General features: G+C 36.0%; 1 protein-coding gene across 1 annotated transcript in view; it reads right to left on the bottom strand.

Annotated features, from left to right (window-relative positions):
* MALRD1 (MAM and LDL receptor class A domain containing 1) overlaps positions 1-25977 on the bottom strand; it is an 838152-nt gene that overhangs the window by 737981 nt on the left and 74194 nt on the right. Inside the window, exons 4-6 of the mRNA XM_044228594.1 lie at positions 19432-19572; positions 3340-3434; positions 3081-3242 (exon numbers count right to left, since the gene is read on the bottom strand). Of these exons, the coding sequence (XP_044084529.1) occupies positions 3081-3242; positions 3340-3434; positions 19432-19572 (398 nt within the window). The remainder of the gene's footprint in view (positions 1-3080; positions 3243-3339; positions 3435-19431; positions 19573-25977) is intronic.

The following is a 25977-nucleotide window of genomic DNA, read 5'->3' as shown; positions in this document are numbered from 1 at the left end:
TAGATGCATTAATGGTGCTCAGAGTTCTCAGTTTGCACACACACACACACCCCAAATCCAGGAACACACAGTCTCCCTTCCACATGCCTATCATTACTGCCCCCCTTACAAACTATAAGATAAGAGGTTAACATCCAAAATAGATAAGAAACTTGTACAACTCAATAGTGAAAAAAATGTCACACAAATAAAATAGAGAATATCATTCCAAAGAAGACAGAGAAATAGCCAACAGGTATATGAAAAGATACTCAACCTCACTGATCATCAGGGAAATGCAAATCAAAAGTACCACGAGATACCATTTCACACCTCTCAGAGGGGCTATTATCAAAAAGATAAGAGATAATGTGAAAGGATGTGGATAAAAGGGAAACCTTACTCACTTGTTGGTGGGAATGGAAACTGGTGCAGCCGTTATGAAAAACAGTATGGTGGTTCTTCAAACAATTAAAAACAGAACTACTGTATGATCCTAGCAATACCATTTCTGGGTACTGAACTGAGATCACAACCTCAAAGAGATATCTGCACTCTCATATTTATTGAAACATTATTTACAACAGCCAAGCCATAAATAACCCAAGTGTCCATCAACAAATGAATGGAGAAAGAAAATGTGGTATATACATACAAAAGTATAATTCAGCCAAAAATGGAAAGAAATCTTATCACTTAGGACAGCATGCTGGAACTTTGAGGGTACTATGCTAAGTGAAATAAGTCACAGAAAGACAAATACTCTATGATTCACTTACATGTGGAATCTATAAAAGCCAAACATAGAAACAGAGTAATTTTTCAGTTGCCAGGGTCTGCATGGTAGGGGAAACAGGGAAGTATTGGTCAAAGGGCACTAACTTCCAGCTATCAAATGACTAAATTCTCTGTATCTATAAACAGCATGGTGAATATAGCTAATAATACTGTATTATATACTTCCAAGTTGCTAAGACAGAAGATCTTAAATGTTTTTACTGCATGATAAAAATCATAATTTTGCAATGTGATGGGTATGTTAGCTAACGTTTTTGTGAAAAACACTTCACAATGTACATGCATCAAATCATTGTATTACATCCATTAAACTTACACATATATCAGCTATATCTCAATAAAGCTGGGAGAAAATTGTTTTCTTCACATGTACCAGGAACATTCCCTGAATCCCACCTGATACACCCTGAGTGCCCCAAGTGAGTCTTTGTTAAATCAATCAATCAATCATTCACAGGAGGACTTGAATGCCTCATGGCTTAAGAGACCCTGTGGTCCCCACGCAGCCCCCACACCAATATATCTGACTTCAATAGAGTGCAAAGCTTCAAGTGGCAGAGCTATGTTTCCAGCCATACAGTTCCTCTAACGTGCTCTCATCCAGGTGTCATTTAACCATCTATGAAGTGATTTTCTCTGATCCTCTTTGGAACCCCATTTAGTTTACAAAAGCCTGAAATTTCAAACTACAGTGAATTTATGACAGATCAATTAAGAAAATGTGTCATTCCTATAGCTCACAATTCAATTTTATAGTAGAAATCCTGCTCATTCTCCCATCCTTCCTCTTGCCACTCAAAATAACTGAAGTTAAAATTCAATCCAATTCAATCCCTATAGTTAAGCAAGTGCTAAATCCATCACATGGCAGATGATTTTCTACTCTGTATTAAAATTACAAAATTGATTATTATACTATTCAAATAACAGGCAATAAAGGAAACCTGCTTTAGCCAAGATGGCTAAATTGGCCTGCAAACCAGGTATAAAAAGCAAATTTTTTAAATGCTTTAAGATCCTGTTTTTAATGGGAAATTTTTCTCAGCTCTCTCAAATGTAAAAATATGCAATGCTTTACCAAGAACTCCTGTAATAATCATGAGATTATAATTTCCACCATACATAAGTTTTATTAGGCTGCATAAATAAGTTTGTCTTTTATAGGCTTGCATGGGCTTTCATTCTCAAAATTATTTTGGAAAATAAAGGCTGTATTGAATAATTTGAGTTTAGCCATGAAATGAATATGACAATTATTCTACTTCAACAGCATTTGGAATTAGTATTTAAATCAAATAGTCTCTTTCCTCATTACCCAATATAACCCTGTTCTCTGATAAGCATGAGAAAAGTTTGGAAGATAAGTAATTCTTAAGAATAAGAAATGAGAAGAAAGAGGAGGTTGAAATAGTGAAAGAAATAGAAAATAAAGGGGATTTAAGAAATTAAGAAGATAATTAGAAAGCTGTATTTTACTGATATATAAATATATGTTAAAATATATCAACTTTGGTTTTTATACATAACATTTAAACCTGTCTTTTGGGTGACTGGCCATCCCAGTTTCCTGAGACTGTTTGGTTTCAGTGCTTGACAGTCCTGGCAAATCCCTTAGTCCTTGGCCAACTGGGACACTGGTCATCTTATTTTTAATTCATCTATTATTAATGATATAGGAAAGATATTAGGGTTCGAAGCCAGGCAGCCAAGAAAGAATTCTTGAGATGTCTTTGGTGCAAAAAGGCAGTTTTATTAAAGCACGGGGATAAAACCATGGGTAGAAAGGGCTACACTGTGGTCACAAGGAATGGCTCATTATATCCTTTCAAGTTGGGAGGGAGTTAGGGATAGCATTCATCTCTAAGGAATTTTGGAAGCAAGGTTTCCAGACTTGAGGGGGCTAGCTGTTGTTGGGAAAGGTCATTTATTACTGTCCAATAAAACCTGAGACACAAGACCCTTCAGATGTGTATTGGTGGGTCATATGCTTGGAGAATGATTGCCAACATGTATCTTAGGGGTAGAGATACAGGATATTTCCAAAGGAATTTTTATATATGTTAAAATAGACTTACAGAGTCCTGGGGGTCGGGCTAAGACTGCCTCTTCCCATTAGCAAATAACATCAAGGTAACTGAGTTCCTAGAGGAATGTTACTCTGCCTATTTTAGACTTGTCAATAGGCAGTAGGGAGTAAGGAAATTTAATAACTTTTCTTCTGCCTTTGTTTCCTACATCAGTTAAAGACCTGTATTTTACCATTTTTCCTTCAAGGACACAGTTAGAAAATATAACATGCATACCTGAAATTTCTGGTTGCTCTGGATGTCCATGACATTTTTCTCCCACTGATTGCGGAGCCCAGCTGTGCTTTGCCATAAATGCTGGATGGGACCACCACGTGTAGTTTGAAGGCCAGCCACTAATTTGTTACTCACCTGGCTGGAGAAGTAATAAAATGTAATCTGTGAAAAATAAGTAATATCCGAATTATATTACTGATTATAAAATGGAATTTCCCAAATGTGAAAAGTATTTGAAATGCTGTGTGTTTTCAAGTACCTGACAGGCATGTTGGTTATTCGTCGGAAGAAAGATTCTGCTTCTTAAGTCTGAGGAAGTAGAATTCCCTTTGGAGACCAGTGAGAGGAAGTGGGCTGTGGGCAGCAACAGTCAGCATGTTACTGACAGAAATCCTTGGTAAATTTATTTAGTATACCAGGCAGTAACAATTTAGGCCCATATCCACATTAGGTCAATATATTTCTGTTTCAAGAATAAAATATTTAACCACACCATTCATTTTTGCAAGTGGTCTGGCTGATCGTGACATAAGATATGTCACTACATTCCCCAGAGAAATATCTTCTTGTGATTATACTCCCTATAACACTACTATGAGCTGCAGTCACGAACTAATTTATCTCCTGCAACACAGGAAGTTATAGCCCTGCAAAGACAGTATCCAGGGAAAATATTGTACTGGCATCACCAAAATAAATGAAAACTTCAAAGGAGATCATTGTTTGCTCTAGAAAGAATTGGATCAAAGAGTCCCAGCTTTCCCTGTGATCGTAGAAAATGATGCAGAGCCCTGATGCTGTCCCACATTTTGCAGTGAAGACCTTGCCAGAGAACCATTATTATTAAAGGGCTAGAACATAAGTGTGGGACACTTTCTGGGCTTTCATAATTTCCTACAATACTTGACACGGTTATAGCGTATAATTGGGGAACTAACTGTGTCCTACTCTATTTGGTGTCTTGCTATTTGTCAAAAGGAATGAAAACATAATGTTGATGATTATGATAACCTATCGACCAAGTTATTCCATGGTCATTTAAAGCTGGGTTGGAAATCAAATTTAATTGTCATATCATTGAGAGAATCAATAGTAAAATTATGAAACCTAAGACACCTCTTCTTCCCTAGACCTATTTCAAAACTGTACCCTAATTAGCAGAAAATAATGACATTAATGATTGCTGTAAATAAGGTCAGAGCCATAACTGAAACCCCTGCAATAACAGAAGACCGTTCTGAGAATGTACTCCCTGGAATAATTATATAAACATGATTTAGATAAAGAGCTGGTATCACGTAATACAGTGGACAGTCATTAGTTTGCTCTTGCTTCATGTTCAGAAGGTAATGCAAATGCTAAGCAAATGAATAATCAAATAAGCATAACGAGTCATATTTACTATATACCATGTTATTATTTAAATAAGTATTATTGCAATCATATTACTAGCAATACAAATGAATAGTATTCAGCTGGGTGGCTCAGTCAGTTAAGCATCCAACTCATGAGTTCAACTCAAGTCATGATCTCGGGGTAGTGAGATCAAGCCACGCATGAGACCCCAAGCTCAGTGTGGCATCTGCTTGAGGTTCTCTCTCTCCCTCTCCTTCTGCCCCTTCTCCTGCTCATACTCTAAATAAATATATAAATAAAAAATATCTTTTTTAAAAATGTAAAGTTTTATTTTTTAAAAAAGGCTTTATTTGTTTAACAGAGAGAGAGAGAGCAAGCACAAGCAGGGGAGTGGCAGGCAGAAGGACAGGAAGAAGCAGGCTCCCTGCAGCACAGAGAGCCCAATGCAGGGCTTTATCCCAGGACCCCGCATGACCTGAGCTGAAGCCAGGTGCTTAACTGACTGAGCCACCCAGGTGCCTAAAAGGTAACGTTTTAAATTCAGAAACAGCTTGAGATCTTTTAACACTTGCCTAGGAATAAACTTTCTTCTTATGGGAGAAAACAAAGCAGTGTTCAAAATACACCTAACACCAACATCTGATTTCTACCTTTAATTCCAACAATGTAGTGTAGTGGCAATAAAAAGTATTTCTTTAAATGCATACTCAATTTTACCTTGATCCCTACAGTGTGAATATAGAATTTCTTTAACTGATGAAGCTGTTCCTTAGAGAAAAATACTATCTTGTGGAAAACTCTCCCTTGTTCTCCAAAATACTTTAGTCATCCTGTCTATAAGTATACAAGAAAGAAGCACATCCTTGGCAGTGTAAGTTTTCCTCGCATGTACATTCCCTCATCCTACACCCCATCATACTGCTGCTTTTAACCAATGAGAAGAGACTCATGAAACTGATAACCAAAAATGTACCAAATGTTTTTGACACATACTCCTCTTACTCCTGAAGTAGCCTACCAACAATCATATTATACACATATACGTAAACATCACTATCACCATTATAAGTTTCCTATCCACCTCTACTGTATTCATCTCGGTTTGCTTATATGGCTCCTAAATTCCCATTTTATGCCTGTATCCATAAAAGTAAATGCACAGCATATCTTTAAAACATATTTCAAATAATCTCATGGTAAAGTGTTAACTATCAAAATGGCAAAGTAAGAATAAGCAGTGTGATTTTATTGAAAATGTTAAATGTTTACATTAAAGGGCTTTCAAAGAAAATTTTTTTTCTCAGTTGCTGGGTAAGGGTTGACATAAAACCCCAACATAAACCAAGACTGATGACAAAAAAAAAAAAAGGAAGCATATAAAATATGAAAGCAACAAAAACCATGAGTCAAGTCAGAAGGGCTAAATCCAACAACTTTGGCAGTGAATTCCAGCAACCTTGATCCTCAGGAGAGATAAGGTAGAATTTTCAGTCTCACTTTCTTCAACTATTGACAGGCAGCCTTGCATTTCCTCCATTTCCCAAGTTCTAAGTGATGAATAGGAATGAGTGTGAGCAGAAGGGACATAAATCCTATTGCATGTTATAGAGCAACGAACTGGCTCAAAGGAGCTTAAAAAGTTTGAGTGTTTTGACAGTGAGATAACATCAGTCCTCAAGAACATTTCCCCAAAAATCAGGCTGCAAAAATGGATCATCATGACAAGGCCCAAGGACTGAAGCAAAGGTTAAAATGTCAAAACTTTTGTAAAGGCAAAAGTGTGTTCACCTACGACAGAAATATGACTAAGTTCAGATAACAGAGAGGAAATAATAGTCTTTAGTATAAATTTTTTTCCGGTTGGTAATTTCTATTTATTAAATTCTGTTTCCATTAAATCATAAGTTTTGTCTCATACCCACTCATTAAACTAACAAGCTCAACACAACCACATAATATTTGCTAAAACTGTATGTCTTAAAGGACACCCTCAAATAGTAATCTCTTAATATTGCTGGCAACTTATCAATGAATGTGGCCATTTCAATTTAAACCTGCTTCATTGATGAAGAGCTACAGGAATCACTTTAATATATCATAAAACTTGACAATAAGCATAAGCGTGATATCAACAAATATGCCAATGAAAATTTACTCCTCCATTCAGACAATGAAGAAAAACAAAACAAAAACAAAAACCAGCAAATGAGTTTTATGGGTTTTGGTTGTGTTTTTATTTCTGCCTTTTTTTTTTTTTTTTAAAGTCTTCTCCACACCCAAAGTGGAGCCCAACTCAGGGCTTTAATGCATGACCCTGAAATGAAGACCTGAGCCCAAATCAAGAGTCAGATGTTCAACCGACTGAGTCCCCAGGCTCCCCTTATGGTTTTTTAAATTGTCCTATTCCCACTGCCCACTTCCAGATCCGTAACAACTTTGAAAAATAGCAGTCCAGCATGGCAGCCAGAGCAATGAGAAGAAAACAGAGCTCTTTCAAAACCTCATTACCAAGTAACCGTCATTATTTGACATGTCTGGTGCTTTCCCAAAAAAGCCCACTTAACAAGGCTGTCTGAAATTCACCACTTTAATACCTTGTTCAGTGGAAAAAGCCTTCTTCCCTGCAAGCACTTGAGCCCACAGGCTACCTGTAACATGCAATTTATTTATCCTTCTGCTCACATTCATTCCTATTAATCACTTACAACTTAGGAAATGGAGGAAGTGAGAGGTAAGTATTTTAATTTTATAGTTGGCCTGAAGTAGCATATAACAGTTGGGGCTCAAAAGTCTAACCAAAAAGCTAAAAGCAAACTCTGGGGATTGGGATGTCCCATAGGACTTGGCTTTGAAATACTCCTATTTTTCCTGCAAATATAGATGGACATATACTTGCACAAAAGGCCTAAAAGGCCCTCAGCTCTCATCTCTGGCTGACTTTGAGGCTCTATGAAAGCAGAAAGTTAATACTAAGATGGAGTTGTCCTCTGTCTGGTTTTGTTGATAGTGATCCTCAACAGGCACAGCAAGTCCCTCAACCAACACTGGGAGATTTAGTGATTGCAGGCACTTAAGGAATTCTCTCTTTGATCATTAACTGACCATAAAGTTGACCATACAGAGAATCCAATGGCTATACATGACAAGAATAAAGACTTCAGAATTTGTCTAGAAAAGTCACTGAACTAAAAAACAACAAATTAAACAAACAACAAGAACGATAACAACAAAACGTGGCAGGTAAGACATCAGACTTTCAGATTTGCTTTATTACATTGTTTTAAATATCTATGTTCCCAAGGTAATTGCAAGAAACATAAAGAAACAAGAAAATATGACCCATAAAAAAGAAAAAAAGTGATCAATAGAACGTGTCTCTTAATTTGTTGTTATAATTGATTAAAGTAAAATTATAATTCACTGTTAATGAAAGAGAATGAGAAATAATGAAAAAGAGAAAGAATGAGAAAGTAAATTAACAGGATACATTACAAAATACCTATACTGTAGCAGAAAACAGTAATGGAGGAAAAGAGTAACAAGAAAGGCATGAGACATACAGAAAACAAACAGCAGGAGGCAGGTCTAAATCCCACCTTAGTAGAAGTTACGCTATTTGTAAATTGATTAAAGTCTCCAATCAAAACTGAGGTTAACATGTTATATAAAAACATGATCAAACAATACAACTACCCCAAAGGATGAATATAAAAGCCATAACATATAAATAATAACATAACATATAATAATAACAAAAGGAGAGCTGAAACCCAGGGGGGAAAAAAGATTGAATACACACACAAAAATATTATTAGAGACAAACAAGCACAATTTATCATGATAAAAGCATGATAAAAGAATCAAGCTATCAAGAAAATAAAATAATTATAAACATATGCACCTCAAAACAGAGCCTTAAAGTATATGAAACAAAAGCTAATAAAAGCAAAGTGAAAATAAACAATTCAAGAAAAATAGTTGAACAGATACCCCACTTTCAAGAATGGATAGACCACCTAAAAAATCAGAAGGGGAACAAAAGACTTAAGCCACAATACATCTATTAGACCTAACAGACACCTACAGGACACTCCATCCAACAACAGCAAAATATACATGGTTCTACAGTGCACACAGAATATTCTCCAGTGAAGACCGTATTTCAGGACATAAAACAAGTCTCAATATATTTAACAAAATATGAATTAAACAAGTATGTTCTATCACTGAGGAGTGATTTGAGTCAACAGTAGAAAGAGATGTGGGAATTTCCAAATATGTGAAAATCAAATAACATACGCCTAAATAATGGGTTGGGTGCTTGGGTGGCTCAGTCAGTTAAGCATCAGTCTTCAGCTCAGGTCATATCAAGCCCTACATCGGGCTCCCTGCTCAGCAGGGAGTCTGCTTCTCCCTATGCCTCTGCCCCTACCCTCCCTGCTCATGCTCCCTCTTTCACTATCAAATAAATAAATAAATAAATAATAAAATCTTTATAAATAACCAATGGGTCAAAGGGAAAATCAGAAGAGAAATTAGTAAATACTTGAGATGGATGAAAATGAAAATACCAAAATGTATGGGACACAGTTAAATGAGTGCTTAGAAATAAATTGGTAGCTGCAAATTTCTAAATTGAAAAAAAGAAAACTTTTAAATCACAGACTAATCTTCCACCTTACGAAGCTTAAAAGAAAAGCAGACTAAACCCCAAATGAGCCAAAGTTTAATTTGATATTAGAGCAGAGATAAATGAAATAAAAAAATAACAGAAACGAAATAAAGAAACCAGAAGTTGGTTCTTGGAAAGATCAACAAAATTAACAAATCTTGAACTAAACTGATTAATAGGTGGTAAAAAAGACTCAGTTTGCTAAATGAAGAGTTAAACAGGGTTGGAACCACCAACCTTATAGAAATAAAAAAACTATAGGGTGATATTATCAACAATTTCAAGCTAACAAATTGGATAATATAGATGATATGACAAGTTCCTAGAGAGACACAAACATTGACTCAGGACCAAAACTCACTTAAGAAGAAATACAAAATCTGAATAAATTATAATAAGTAAAATTATAATAAGTAAAGAGAATGAATCTATCATCAAAAAGCTTTCCACAAAGAAATTCTCAGTCACAGAAGGATTAACCAGTGAATTCTATAAACATTCCAACAGGAATTAAAATCAGTACTTCACAAACTCTTGCACAAAGTTCAAAAGGAGAGAATACTTCTCAATTCATTCTGTGAGGCATTGTCACCTTGATATCAAAACCAGACAAACCAAATGATAAGAAAAGTATAGATCAGTATCTCAGACTAATATAAATGTGAAAACCCTAAACAAAATACAAGAAAGTCTCATCAAGCAAGATATAAAAAGGATTATTCACCACGAAGTAGGATTTATCTCAGGAATGCAAAGTTAGTTCAATGTATGAAAACCAATCATTACAAAATGCCATATTGATCAAGTAAAGTCCAAAATCTCATGATCATCTCAATCAACACAGAAAACACATGAGACAAATTCTCATGACATAAATATTCAACAGATGAGCCACAGGAGGGAACATGCATACCTGACAAATGACATCTACGAAAAACCCTTACCTAACATCATGGCTGATGGTAAAAAATTGAAAATGCCCCTCATCGGAATAAGACAAGGATATCTGTTATTACCACTTCTACTCAAAATTGCACTTGAGTTTCTGGCCAGACAGTTAGATAAGGAAAAGAAATAAAAAGCATCCAGAATGGAAACAGAAAGTAAAACTATCTCTACTTGCAAATGACATGATCTTATATAGAGAGGGTCCTAAGGAACCATGTGATTACACTGGGCTCACTTCAACAGCCCAGGTTCAATTTATTGTAAGGTCAACTGATTCATAACCATAGTACATCTATAAAGTCCTCTTACAACAGCACCTAGATTTGTTTTGATTGAATAACCAGGGGATGGGAATCTTAGGATACGTGGGCAGGGGACCTCTTTAGAATTCTGCCTACCACAATTAGATAGGCATTAGTTTGGTTCTCTCGTTCTACTTGCTACATGTTAAAAGTGCTGACTAGTCTATGAACTTAAACTAGTTGAGTCCTTGTAAATCCTTCCTTGACTAATTCGGTTGTAGCACACACTGAATCAATGTATCTTCTCATCAGGTTGCCAGACTTCATTTGCAAAGAACTGAAATCCACTGGGTCCTTTCCAAGGGCTTTAATTGGTAAAATTCCCTGCCCGCTTTCACTTGGCAGAATCTCAGTCTACTGGTTATCTGGCTATAGTTCCAAAGATATATTCTTTTAAACAAAAAATATGTTCTTTGAAATTTGTATCATATTTATTTTAATACACTATTATTTGACTTTATGTATTTCGGGGGGGGGTATGGGTTTTTTTAACTTGTGGCTGAATTAATTTGAAGAATATATACCCATAAAAATTTCACAAAGAAATAAGCCATCTGCCTGTAAAGAATAAAATTCATGCCAAAAAAAAAAAACAAATGACCTATGAAAAATTTCTGTATTTCTACAGAGAAATTACAGAATTTATTATTATTTAGCTCAAACCCATGGAATAATAAATTTCTGTATTTCTACAGAGAAATTACAGAATGTATTATTAAGCTCAAATCTGTGGAATAATAATATTTACTTTAAAATATTTAACAGCTTGACTACTTTTGTTATATGGAAAATTTTCATTGATGTCATATCAGTTAAGTCAAATAGTCATCTAAGTTGTCAACTATGATTCCCTGATTGATGTATTACTCTGAATTTGAAATAAAAGAAATGGGAAAATAAACAGATATCGTATTATCTAATGAGAAATAGGCATCAGTTTTGTTCAGGAATTATGAAAACTTCATGTAGCTCACGAATTTAAAATGCACATAACATGCGGCACACATTATGGATCTTGATATTATTAGCTTGACAAAGAATTTGTAGAAGAAATAAAGCTCTCTGCAAAATACTACTTGAGACAGAATGAATCATTAAGTATCAAATATGCAAGCCTTTGAAATTCTTTGTGTAACATTTAAGCCACTGCGATACATCTGTCAACATCTCTCATTTCTCCCGCCTGGTTGGACAGAGGTAGGAGTCTCCATAGGACCCTCTCTATATAAGATCACGTCATTTGCAAGTAGAGACAGTTTTACTTTCTGTTTCCATTCTGGATGCTTTTCATTTCTTTTCCTTATCTAACTGCCTAGCCAGAAACTCCAGCACAATTTTGAATAAAAGTAGTAATAACAGATATCCTTGTCTTATTCCTCTGAGGGGCATTTTCAGTCTTCTACCATCAGGCATGATGTTAGGTGAGGGCTTTTTGTCAGGTACGCATGTTCCCTTTGTGGCTCATATGTTGAACATTTTCACCATGAGAATTTGTCACATGTGTTTTCTGCAGAAGGAGGAGGGAAAAGAGAGAAGGCAATGGTCCTGATGAATAAAATCAGTAACCTTTGGCTGACATAAATCTTGACATTCCCAAAGACACATTTGGCCTAATCTTCATTTCCAAAGACAATATCCTCAGAGCAGACTGTTATTTCACTGTCTGAGCATACCAAGTATCTCTACAGCGTACTTATGTGGTTCTTTCAGTCTCAAATATCATGTCTCTCACTTCCCTGCCCATTGAAATACTATTCATCTTTCAAGTCCATTCTCAAGTCTTGTCTCAAAGTGATGACATCAGTTACCATCTGGAGTGGGCTTCTTCTGGTGTCAGAATTTGCCTATATCCACAGAGCAGTATGCTCTGACTAATGTCATAGGACTTTAAAAAATTTCCACATATTATAATTCATTGTGTTATTGTCAAGCGTGCTTTTCAAAGAGATCCTATCATATCATATGCAGCATATATCAGTCTTTATTATATTCATAGCACACATTGTGATGCCTTACACACATTGGGGTTAATAAAAGCTTTTGAACTGAAATTCACAATTGTCGCCACCATATATAAACACATGCATGTAAATATATAAAAGAAAATTTTCACATTTAATTATTTTTTTACTAAAGTATTGAAAATGGCACAAATGGGACAATATACTGAATTTCATTTCACAAATACAAACCTTGCCTACCTGTATTTTTATTGTAAGACCCAAGTTGACCTACTATCATAGTCTTTTCCTTCATTGAAAGTTCAGATGGAGGGGCACCTGGGTGGCTCAGTGGATTCAAGCCTCTGCCTTTAGCTCAGGTCATGATCCCAGGGTCCTGGGATCGAGCTCTCCATCAGGCTCTCTGCTCGATGGGGAGCCTGCTTCCTCCTCTCTCTCTGCCTGCCTCTCTGCCTACTTGTGATCTGTCAAATAAATAAATAAATAAAATATTTTTAAAAAAAAAAGAAAATTCAGATGGATGTTGAAGTAACAGCATGATAAAGCTGATTTTTACACAGAATCAGTGCATACATCAGGTATACTGACCTATGTTTGCTACAAAAGTGACCACTAACCACTAAAATCAAGATAACTTATCTGTTAGGTCTTGGAAGAGGAATTTGATCCTTTACTCATGTACCCCCAACAGTGCATATTGTCAGAAGCAAAAATGCTCAATTAATGTTTATTGAACAGACCTGAGACCGCAAACCATGGCTCATAGACAAATCCAACCTGCCACCTGATTTTGTATGGCCTGAGAACTGAGGGTTTTTACATGTGTAAATGGCTGAAAATTTCAAAAGAATAATATTTGTTGACATGTGAAAATTATATGAATTATAAATTCTAGAGTCCATTAATAAAGTTTTATTGTAACATAGCCATGCTCAATCTTCATGTATTGTCTATGACTACTTCTACAGCATAATGGCAGGGTTGAGTAGCAGGGACATAAACTATGTGATCTAAAAAGCTAAAATTATTTACTCTCTGGTCCTTGAAGGAAAAAATATGCAGATTCATAGAATAAAAAAGGTATAAGGTTTATGTCTCCATCACTAGATGGTGAATTCCCTGGGTACACGAACTTTGTTCTTCACTCTAATATCTCTAGATCCTATAATAATATATGAAGCAATGTAAATGCTCAAGAAGAAACTTCTGAAATAATAAAAATATAGAAGAATAAATGAACATTAATTTTTTACTGATATCAAAATAGATACTAAGACTATAAAGGCTGCAAAAACAAAATCTAGAAAGTGAGTATGAGATTCTTTTTTTCCCCACCTTTTGTCTTTTGCTGTTTTTTTTTTTAAGATTTTATTTATTTATTTGATAGAGAGAGACACAGTAAAAGAGGGAACACAAGCAGGGGGGAGTGGGAGAGGGAGAAGCAGACTTCCCACTGAGTAGGGAGCCCAATGCAGGGCTCGATCCCAGGATCCTGGGATCATGACCTGAGCCAAAGGCAGATGCTTAATGACTGAGCCACCCAGGTGCCCTCTTCTGCTGTTTGTTGTTAGTAAAATAATACAACTCACTGTCTAAATCATGTACCTTGCCAAGTATCTAGAAATGCATTATGGTTCCTAGTGCCCGTCACAAAGGGCAGCTTGGAACAGTGTAGGGCATTCTGGTATGGGAACGCCCAGTGATAAATATAATACTCATACAGAAAGACCTAAAAGTTAAGACCTCAGGAGGAGTTAAAGGTAAACTAAAGAGGCATATTTTCATGCGAACAGAAACTTGGAGAAAGGGATCACAACGCGTTAGATTCCTACAGGCTTTGGCCCGAGGTTAGGCTGTGGTTGTAGCTGTCGTGTGTGACTAAAATTCTGATAGAAAAGCTGCTGTCTCCTTGGCCAGAAGAATCAAAGAAAAGGAGCTAGGACAGAGCCAGGTCCACCCTAAGTAAAGGGAAGAATTCTGAAAGAAGAGAGCCAGAAGAAGAGGTGGCTTATGTTCCATAAATAAACCACCCAGATCTCGGGCTAAAATTAAAACATGCATGTGCAGGCAAGGGGCACTTCTAGTAAAGTTTAAAAGAACTGAATCGACACCTGAACTTCTGCCCACAACAAACAAAATAGTTTTCCATTTGAGTCTAAACAAGTTAAGCCTCTACTTAAACAACACAAATTATAGACATCTGAGAAAAAGCTCTGGCAATTCTCATAAAACTGGACATTCATTGACACAGCATCTCAGGGCAAAAAGATTTATTTATATAGGAATGTTTATAGCAGTTTTCTTCATGAAATTCCATAACAGGAAAAAAACACAGGTATCCATCAATAGGAGAATGGATGGGTAAACTCATCCAATTCTACACTACTTAGCAATAAAAAGGAAAGAACTCATGATACATGCGACAACATGGAAGAGTCTGTAGCATTATGCTAAGTGAACAAAGCCTTGCACCAAGCGTATATACTGTATGTGTTCATGTACATGAAGTTTGAGAACAGGCAAGACAAACCCAAGGAGGAAGAAATTGAAATGGTGATTCTCTTGGGAGTGGAGGGTGGGAGCAGGAATGGATTAGGAAGTTGTGTGAGTGAACTCTCTGGAGTGAAGATAATGTTCTAGATTTTGTTCTAGAGTGAACTCTCTGGAGTGAAGATGCTCTAGATTTTGTTCTAGAGAGAACTCTCTGAAGTGAAGATAATGTTCTAGATTTTGTTCTAGAGCGAACTCTCTGGAGTGAAGATGATGCTCTAGATTTTGTTCTAGAGCGAACTCTCTGGAGTGGGGATAATGTTCTAGATTTTGTTCTAGATAATGTTCAGGTTGCACAGGTGAATGCATTTATCAGAACTTATCAAATAGTACACTTATGATTGGTGTGTTCATGTAACTCAGACTTTACCTCAAAATTTAAAAAAATAATAATTGTAATGAATATTGAATTCTAAAGGGGCAAACACACTTTTTCTTAAAAGGCCAAACAGTTTAGGTTCCATACGGTCCATACGGTGGCCCATACGGTCTGTAACAAACACTCAACTGAAAGGCTGTAGCACAAAAGCAGACACAGGCACTTTGTGAATAAGTAGGTGGGGCTGTGTGGCAATAAAACTTTATTTACAAAAACAGGAAAATGACCCATAGCCCCTGTGTCTAGATGATACCATGCTAACATATTTGGGGTAAAATGATTCCTGCCACTTCTTTGGAATGCATTGAAAATATGATGGATTGATATATGGAGAAAGGGGTCAGTAGATGGATAGGTATCTGATAAAACAAATATAGTAATTTCAGTTGAATATCTAAGTGGTGGGTATATGGCTATTCACCGTACATATGCTTTGAAACTTTTCATATGCTTGAAAAGTCCATAATAAGCTGGAGCAGAGTGGAACTATGCAAATAAAAAATAAATGGGCACATAGATCTAGCTTATGTTTACTTGACAAAATAGAGTTAATATGACCATGAATTTAGAAACACAGTGCTTAGTCAGTTAAGTGTTTGCCTTCGGCTCAGATCATGATCCCAAGGTCCTGCAATCAGGCCCCCGTGGGGGGTCCCTGCTCAGTGGGGAGCCTGCTTCTCCCTCTGGCTTTGTTCCTCCCTCCCTCACCACTGGTTCATGCTCTCTCTCTCTCTCCCTGCAATCTGTCTCTCTCAAATAAATAAGTAAAATCTTTTTAGATTTTAGAAGAAATACTGTAAATGAAACTTTCAAAGCTATTATGTCCTACCCAGCAATCCCATACAACCAAAGAAATGCCCCAGCAATGGGTCATGCAGGTGTGGCCATAGAGAACAGTGAAAGGCCTTCAGTCCTAGGCTAAAACTATCACACTTTCTAGAATAAAATTAAAAGATTGGATGATGTTTAATAATTTGTGTTTGTCATAGGATAATACATAGATTTTAGATCTAATTCAATAACTGGTCAAAATAACAAGAGTTCTGGGGCACCTGGGTGGCTCAGTGGGTTAAAGCCTCTGCCTTTGGCTCAGGTCATGATCTCAGGGTCCTGGGATCGAGCCCCGAATCGGGCTCTCTGATCTGCGGGGAGCCTGCTTCTCCGTCTCTCTCTGCCTGCCTCTCTGCCGACTTGTGATCTCTTTCTCTCTGTCAAATAAATAAATAAATAAATAAAATCTTAAAAAAAAAAAAACACAAGAGTTCTAATACCTCTTTTCAAACCTGATTTTAAATACCAAATAAGAAAAATAAGATGGAAATACAGAAGAAAATATTAACTTTTCAAATACATTATTTTTTATATTTGATAATCTATACATTTTACATTTATAGTAAATTACATATTCTAAAGCCTCACATATCTTCTTTAGTATCACCTGAGCTCTAGAATTATTTAAAACTTGGTAGTCTGATAAGAGTTACAAGAAAAACTCATATTCCATTCTTTTTTAAAATATAAAGTTTTACCATTGTTGCAAAGATGTATTTGCAGTGTAGGAATATCATTTCATCTCAATGTAATATTATATACTTCTTAAAAATCAGTATTATATTTTAATCACTCTGCTCCAAGCTTTAGTAGACTTCAAATATTGACACAGTCATGTTTTTAATGTTCTTAGATTTTCAAACTTAGCTCTGAAAACTTCTCAAGGCATTGATTACATGATGGAAAATATTATGTTGGAGCACTAGCAAATTATTTCAAGAGTAAGTTAATCAAAAATTTTATTAATACTCATGAAATAAGGATTTTTGAATGGAGACAAGATTCCAACAAGATGATTTTTCTATAAACATTTTCACAGCTAATATCTAAAGGCGAAACATTTGCCTATTTAAAATTATATCTAGGGAAAGACTCATATTTAAACATTTAATTGTAGTTACAAGAGATGCATCTCTATTATTAAAATCACCAGCCTTCAATAATTATGCCAGACAATATTTTGCCCTGTTCTCCCTATGAAGCCAGTCTTATTATTATTCCCACTTTACAGATGAGGAAACTGAGACCACGGAACTAGCAGGTTGACGTGCCAGGGTTCAAACCCATCTAGTTTGACTTCAGAGATGGGAACACAAAGCAAGTGATGCAGCTACAGTGCTATCTGCCTATAAAACATCTCAATTTTGATATAATTGCTCCCATTTATTTATTGACCAGCTATCAAAAAAAATCAGCATGACAAAATGAGAAAAGAGTAGGAAGAAAGAAAGGAAAGAGAGAGAAGAGGAAGAAGGAAAGGAGAGTGGGAAGCAGGAAGCACAATGAGAGTCTGGTTGTCTAACTTGAAGATGAGGGGGCATACAGGCGGAACAGAAAAAGAGCCACATGCAACAAAAGGAGAAAATTTCAGGTATTCTGCCCAAGACGAAGCCTAGGATAAGTAAATGGCTGCTGTGAAAGTTTTTAAGTAAAAGAAAGAAGCAGTGGGGAGGTCCTAAAGGAGAGATATATATAGAATCAAACAATTTGCAAGGTATTGTAATAACTAAAAGTTGGGAACCAGATTCAATATCATCACCATGTAGCGTAACTGCACACATAGAAATTTTCTGTGTTGCAGCAAGTCATTGGTCCTGCTTGAAAAGCTGATCCCTTGTTTGTGATAAGGTTGGCTTATTCCTAACAATTGTCAAAAAGTCCTTTTAAGAAGTTTTTTTGCCGTCAAAGCCAAGCAAAATAACAAACTGCAGTTCACTTACCTAGAAGTTAGAGTCAGGAACACCAAAATTATCCAGAAATGTACTAAATATCAACTTTCCTTGAATGTCAGATGTTTTATGGCAAGTTATACCCACAATATCTCATTTAGCTCTTACATCAACTACCTATGAATTAAGTATCATCATTCCCCCCTCAGAGTTGAGAAGATCATGGCTTAAAAAAAGTAAATTGCAGGGCGCCTGGGTGGCTCAGTGGGTTAAAGCCTCTAACCTTCGGCTCAGGTCATGATCCCTGCGGTCCTGGGATCCAGCCACATCCCCCACCCCCCACCCCACCCTGCTCCCCTCAGCAGGGAGCCTGCTTCTTCCTCTCTCTCTCTCTCTCTCTCTCTCTCTGCCTGCCTCTCTGCCTCCTTGTGATCTCTGTCAAATAAATAAAATCTTAAAAAAAATAAATAAATTGCTCAAGACCATACAGCTAGGAAATGATGGAGCTAAGATTCTAATTTACATATGAAGTATTTATGCAAACATTTCTAAACAATTAACACCTGATACCTGAACATCGGCTTGCTTTCAATTATCTCTAGGGAAAATACTCGCATTTTAAATTAGGCTGTTTTTATTTGAGAGAAGCATCACTTTTATAAAAAAGAAAACTCCAGCCTTCAATTAGTTATGCTGCACAATATACTACCTCTTTTCACGTGATGTGTAAGCCCATCAGAGGAGGAAAGGTAAAGAGTTGATTTTTTGCTCACTAAAATATCTTAATCACCTGGTACAAAATGGTGAATGAATGAAGTTCATTGGTTATCAAGTAAAGAAATCAATAAATAATTGGCTTCAGAGCCACCTCAAAGGCTGAGAGGTCCATTAGAGCTTCCTAGATAGCCTAAGAAAACAAGTGTTGTTAGAGCTGAAATCAGTATAGCCAACAGCAACGTAATTTGATGAATTAATCTGTGTAGCATTATCATGTTACATTTTCCATTTTCCAGGGTGCCTGGGTGGCTCAGTGGGTTAAAGCCTCTGCCTCTGGCTCAGGCCATGATCCCAGGGTCCTGGGATCGAGTCCTGTGTCAGGCTCTCTGCTAAGTGGGGAGCCTGCTTCTCCCTCTCTCTCTGCGTGCCTCTCTGCCTACTTGTGATCTCTGTCAAATAAATGAATAAATAAATCTTAAAAAATAATAATAAATTTTCCATTTTCTATAAGGAGTCAAAACAGCTAGAAAATCCAATCATTCTATAGATAGACTGTCAGGATCCCAAGAATGCAACTATGAGACTCCAATGTGATATTTTATATCATAAACATCCTGAAAATGATTAAAGAAGGCATAAAATTGGGCATTATAATAATTGATTTCCAAATATCAGCCAAAATTCTACTGCCATAATCAACCACTTGACAGGAAAGAAAAAGAGAGAAAGAAATTCAAAGTGTTTACCAGACGTATCACCATTGTGATCATAAAATGGAGGTGAGACACCAGTCATCCCATTTCTCCTTGTCCAACCAACCTGCAGACTCTGATCTCGTGTCATACGACAGAGCCCATTCTCGAAATCACATCTTTCATAATTGGAGCCTAATGAGAGAAAAAAGAAAGTAGCTTTCAAAACCCCATCTGGCTTCTTAAGAAATCAGACACGAATAGGAGGGAAAAAAAAAAAACAAAAAACAAAAAAAGCTTAGCAACAAATGGCAAATATAGATAACATAATAACATAAGGACTATTTTTCACATTTTACGTCTACTTTATTAATGCAAAGCTTTTTGGCAGATGACATTCTAATAAATTGCCACACACAAAAACCAGTGTGGTCGGGGGGGCCAGGGAGGCTCAGTGGGTTAAACCTCTGCCTTCGGCTCCGGTCATGGGATCGAGTCCTGCGTCGGGCTCTCTGCTAAGTGGGGAGCCTGCTTGCCCCTCTCTCTCTGCGTGCCCCTCTGCCTACTTGCGATCTCTGTCAAATAAATAAATAAAATCTTAAAAAAAAAAAAAAGAAAACACAGTGTGGTCAAACAGAAAGAAGGCCACGTGAGGTCAGGAGATGGAGGACCTAATCCTGGTTTTGTCTCCTGTTACCTGAGTGCCTGCTAAACCACGTAACCATAACAAACCCTTTTCTTCCCTTGTAAGATTGGAATCATGACATCTGGCCCTCTCCCCTTCAAACAGTTGCTATGAAAATCTAATGATGTAATTTATGTAAAATAGAACTCTTAGAACCATAAAATATGAGGAATTATTATTCAGGTTATATCTTCAGCTCCACCTCGATATTCCAGGCTTCCGGGCATATCAGAACCTCCCGTGTGGACAGAGCACACCACCGAGGACCCTCTCACTGGAGACCCGCCAGCCATGGCTGTGACGCAACCCTGCAATTAAACAGGGCACCTTCCTGTTAAATATCAGTGTTCTTGGAATTCTTGGTTCTTTTATCACAATGGCAATTTCTGGCTCTTTTGATCTTTTCCCCAGCTTTAAGTGATCCGAGCAGCTTGGCAGAAGCTGAAGGATTTGGACATTTATCTGTTCACAATAACCACGAGGTCGAGCTTCATTTCATTATCCAACATCTCTTAAAAACAGGTTATCTGGACCACAAATAGCCCGTGCTGGGTTATAGTTCTTAACAACTGTGGAGGTTTGCCTTCGACGAGTTTGTTCTTGCCCTGACTGGTTGCATTAGCCACTGTAGGAGTAAATATGCCAGCGAATAGTTAGGCAGCATTTGGCAACCCAGTCGGGAAATCATAATTTTTACTTAAGCATACTTTGGACAAAATATTATTTAACAATAATATATCGGATGCGTGCTCTTGAGATCATACATCTGAGTACTGAAAGCTGATTTAGAAATATCACTTTTAAACAATATTAAGTAAACTCGCTTTATTACCAATGGTCTATTTCATTTATTTTTCTCCTAGATCCCTTATTTTGAAAGATTTTATAGACCAATTCTGTTCTGTAATAACAAGAATCTTAATAGCTACAATTTATCAAGGTACTTTGCCCTGTGCTAGGCGTTCTACTTGTGGTGGTTTATTTATTGCTTATAACAACGGTATGGGGCAGACATTGTTTCCCATTTTAAAAGTGAAGAAGCTGGGGGCCTGGGTGACTCAATCAGTTAACTGTCTGCCTTAAGCTGAGGTCATGATCCTGGGGTCCTAGGATCGAGCCCCATGTTGGGATCCCTCAATGGGGAGTCTGTTTCTCCCTCTGCCCCACTGCCTCATGCTCTCTCTCTCTCTCTCTCTCTCTAATAAATAAATAAATTTTAAAAATCTTTTTTTTTTTTTAAGTGAGGAAGCTTAAACTCTGTGTTACAGACATAAAGTAATTTGTCTGAGATAGAACAGCTAGTGAGGGCTGAGGCTAAGATTAGAACCCAGGTCTCTTTCTGACTTCAGGTCATGAACTCAAAGCTCTGTCTGAGGCCTAATTATTAGTGCGCTCTCCTATTTTGATCAAAAACTTAGAGTCAGAGGTCTATCAGAATCGCTAGTCAGCCCAAGGCAACCAGTATTTCCAGACTAAACTGATGTCATTCTATTCAAAAGCTAAAAAGTTTGATTAGTCTGGGAATCACACCATGGCTAAATTTACAATTACCATAATGTCTTTGAAATATTTAAAATAACTGGAATATCCCAATTATTACCTCATGGACCTCTTGTGATCCAGAGAATCTGGCTGAACCAAAAAAAAAAAAAAAAAAGGAACTAAATTATATAATTATTTGTATAGATGTGCGCATGTCATTCAATTAGTTATGCATGCATCTGCACAAATAGATTTTCAAGTTTCCTGCAGTTCCTAGTAATTTTTACAACAATCTATTTGTGATTCTAAAATATTCTAAACTATTTTCATCACCGTATTTCAGCAATTATGTGTATGAAATATACATATATTCTCACATAAGTGTGAAACGTTTTTTAAATACCAAGAAATCACTTTGCATTACAATTACTTAGTTGACGTCCGTTCACAATGTTTTGTTCTTTTTAATACAGAAAGATAATCATAATAATTTCTGGAAGTGTTAAAGCTAGAAAAATAGCTAAATAGAACATTTTTTGCTTCTGAAAATCTCAACAGGGATTCTTTTTGTTATAAAATGAATCTAATGAACATACATTTTCAAGTATTTCTTGTAAAAACCACAAACTTCTAATAATGGCTAGATTATTCAAAAATCACATCTGAAAATTTTCCATTTATTTTCCCCCTACAGAGTGCTGTATTTTAAAACCCTTTGAACCATGTTTCTTGCACTGTCGCTGACTTGCCTCTTAATTCCATATGCCACATGTCTACATCCAAATCTGAAACTATTTGCTTTGCTAAAATCTGTCTACGTTAAGAGTTCTGCTATCACAGCAGAACTAAATTGTATTGAGTAAGGCCACAGTCTGACTAGATAGGAAACAATGAGGAGCTGTGTGCAGAAATTTATCAGTAGAATCCACGTTCGTGGGCTTTTTGATGTGGGGAACTCATTTTTCCAATTTTGTGATCCCAAAGGTGGGACGTACTGTACTCAAAGAGGGAGAGTGTTTCCATGTTGTGATCTGAGGTTGCTCAGGAGGCCCAGTTACCCCCAAAATGTCTTCCACAGAGCCAGACTCTCTCATTTAAAATTCACTGAAGAGTTCTTCTTGGATTCAATCATTAACACCTTCATGGGAAGAAAAGCATCAAATAATATCCCCAGGTGATGGTTAACTTAGGGCATACTTCTGAGAAAACGGGTAGAAACAGAATAAACTTTTAAATACTGGTAATGGTGAAGAAAATTGGTACAGAACACAGAATTAAGTATGGTATGGATCACAATATAAAGTTCTTAGAAGACAGAGAAAATATAAGAATTAGCAAAGTCTAAAAAGGGTGAGGCAGAAGATATTAAAAGCAAACCATTTATATTACAATTTTGCTTGGGCCTATAATAATAATGCATTTCTCTCTTCCTCTTAAAAGATCCATGAGGCCCAGTTGTAGTCTTAATGATGAGTCCTGCTCTTTCTGAAAAATTGTGACAAAATACTACACGACATAAAATTTATCTTTTAACCATTTTTAAGTGTACTGTTCTCTGGTATTAAATACATTCATGTTGTTATGCAACCATTGCCCCCATCTAACCCCAGAACTTTTTGTTTTTTTTTCCAACTGAAACTCCATTAAACTCCAACTTCCCATTCTCTCCTACCCCTAACCCCCCATTCTTTTCTGTCCCTATGGATTTGACTACTTGATACACCTACTGTAAGTGGAATCACAGTGTTTGGCCTTTTGTGACTTGCTTATTTCACTTAGTATTATGTCCTCAAGGTTCATCCATGTGGCAGCATATGTCAGAATTTGTTTCCCTTTTGAAACTGAATAATATTCCGTTGCATGTATATACCACCTTTTGTTTACCCATTCATCTTCTGAAAGGACATTTGGGTTGCTCCCACCATTTGATATTAGGAATAATGCTATTATGAACACTGGCATACAAGTATCTGTTAGCCTTCCTGTTGTCATTTCTTTTGGATGTAGCTCCAGATGTAGAATTGTTGTGTCATGTGATAATTCCATTTTTAATTATTTGACGAACTGCCATGCTATTCCACAGAAAAGCTAAAAGATTTTACATTCCCACGACATGGTGCAAGTGCTTCAATATTTCAAGATCTTTGCCAACACTTATTATTTCCTGGAGTTTTGCTTGCTTATAAAAGCCATCCTAATGAATATGAGGTGCTATCTCATTTTGGTTTTGATTTGCCTATCCCTAATGATCAGAGATGTTGAACATTTTTCACGTCTTGCTCATATTTGTGTATCATCTTTAGAGAAATGTCTATTCAGGTCCTTTGTCCATTTTTAAATCAGGTTGTTTTTGTTGAATTGTGAGAGTTCTTTATATGTTCTGTGTATCAATCTAACCTCATATCAGATATGTGATGTGTAAGTAGTTTCTCTTATTCAGTGGATTCCCTTTTCATTCTGATTGTGTCCTTTGATATGCAAAAGTGTTCATTCTGATGAACTCTAATTTATCCAGGGTTTTTGTTTTGTTTTGTTTTGTTTTTTGGTGCCTCTGGTTTCAGTGTCCTCCAAGAAACCATTGCTAAACCCAGTATTTTACTTAATCCAGTATTTTATCCAGTAAAATCCAGTATTTCATCCAGTAAGATCCAGTATTTTACTTTACTTAAGATTTTACTTGTGTTTTCTTCTAAGAGTTTTATAGTTTCAGCTCTTACATTTAGATTTTCAAACTATTCTGACTCAATTTTGTATGTGGTGTAAGGTAGGGATCCAACTTTAATCTTTTTTGCATGTAGATACACAGTTTTTACAACACTATTTGATGAACAAGCTGTTCTTTCTCCAATGAATGGTCAAGAAATAAATTTCCTTGTCAAAAATCATTTGTCTTATTTCTGGGCTCTGTATTCCATTCCATTGGCTTATGTGTCTGTCTTTATGTCAATACCAAACTCTTTTAATTACCTTAGCTTTGTAATAAGTTTTGAGTCAGGAACAGTAAGGGCTATAGGTTGGTTCTTTTTTGAAATTGTTTTGGTTATTTGGGTTCCCTTGGTTATTTGGTTATTTGAGGTTGGTTCTTTTTTGAAATTGTTTTGGTTATTTGGGGTCCCGTATGTATTCTAGAATGGATTGTACTACTTCTGCACAAAATATTCTTGGGATTTTGATAGGAATTACATTGACTCTGTTCATCACTTTTGGTAATATTGACATCTAAACAATATTGATTCTTCCAATCCATGAACATGAGATGTCTTTTCATTTACTTGTGTCTTCTTTAATTTCTTTCAGCAAGAATGTTTAGTTTTCTATGTAATGTCTTTAGTCTCCTTGGTTATGTTTTAATTTTTAGAGGAAGAAGAAATGTATTTTTTTATTGAAGTAATATTTACAAATAATATTATATTAGTTTCATATATATAACAGTGATTTAGTATTTATGTACATTACAAAATGATCACCCTAATAAGCCTAGTTGTCATCCGTCACCATAAAAAATTTTTACATTACTATCTATATGTCAATTATACATATGCTAATATTATATACTGACTAAATATTACATATTGACTAATATTATATATAGACTATACCACCCAACATAGTATGTTACATTATGTCTTGTTTATTTTATAACTGGAATACCATACCTTTTTTTTTTAATTTAAATCCAATTTTAATTTAATTTAATTTAAATTTATTTAAATTAGATTTAAATAAAAATACATATAGTGTATTATTAGTTTCAGCATAGGGTTTAGTGATTCATCAGTTGCATATAACACCCAGTGCTCATTACATCAAGTTCCCTCCTTAATGTCCATCACCCATTTACTCCAACCCCCCACCCACCTCCCAAGACTACACCTCTTAATCCCCTTCATACATTTCATCTATCTTCCCATTCTTCTCCTCTCTGAAAACCATCACTTTGTCATCTATACCTATGAGTCTATTTCTGTTTCTGTTTTGTTTATTCATTTGTTTTGCTTTTTAGATTCCATATATAAGTAAAATCACATAGTATTTGTCTTTCTATGTCTGATTTATTTTAAGTTGGCATAATACCTTTTAGGTTTACCCATGCTATCACAAATGGCAAGATTTCATTCCTTTTTATGGCTTGTAATATTTCATTGTGTATATATATATCACATCTTTTTATCCATTCAACTATTGCTAGATATAGGTGGCTTCCATATCTTGGCTACTGTAAATTATGTTGTGGTGAACATAGGGGTGTATACATCTTTTCAAATTAGTGTTTTCATTTTCTTCAGATAATTACCTAGAAGTGGAATTTGGGATCATTTGATAGTCCTATTTTTAGCTTTTTGAGGAACTTCCATACTGTTGTCCACAGTGACTCTACTAATTTATATTCCCACCGACAGTGTAAGAGGATTCCCTTTTCCACACATCCTCAC

This window comes from Neovison vison, chromosome 12, assembly GCF_020171115.1.
Source record: "Neovison vison isolate M4711 chromosome 12, ASM_NN_V1, whole genome shotgun sequence".
In the NCBI taxonomy this organism is placed as follows: domain Eukaryota; kingdom Metazoa; phylum Chordata; class Mammalia; order Carnivora; family Mustelidae; genus Neogale; species Neogale vison.
This window is presented reverse-complemented; position numbering and strand designations above follow the sequence as displayed.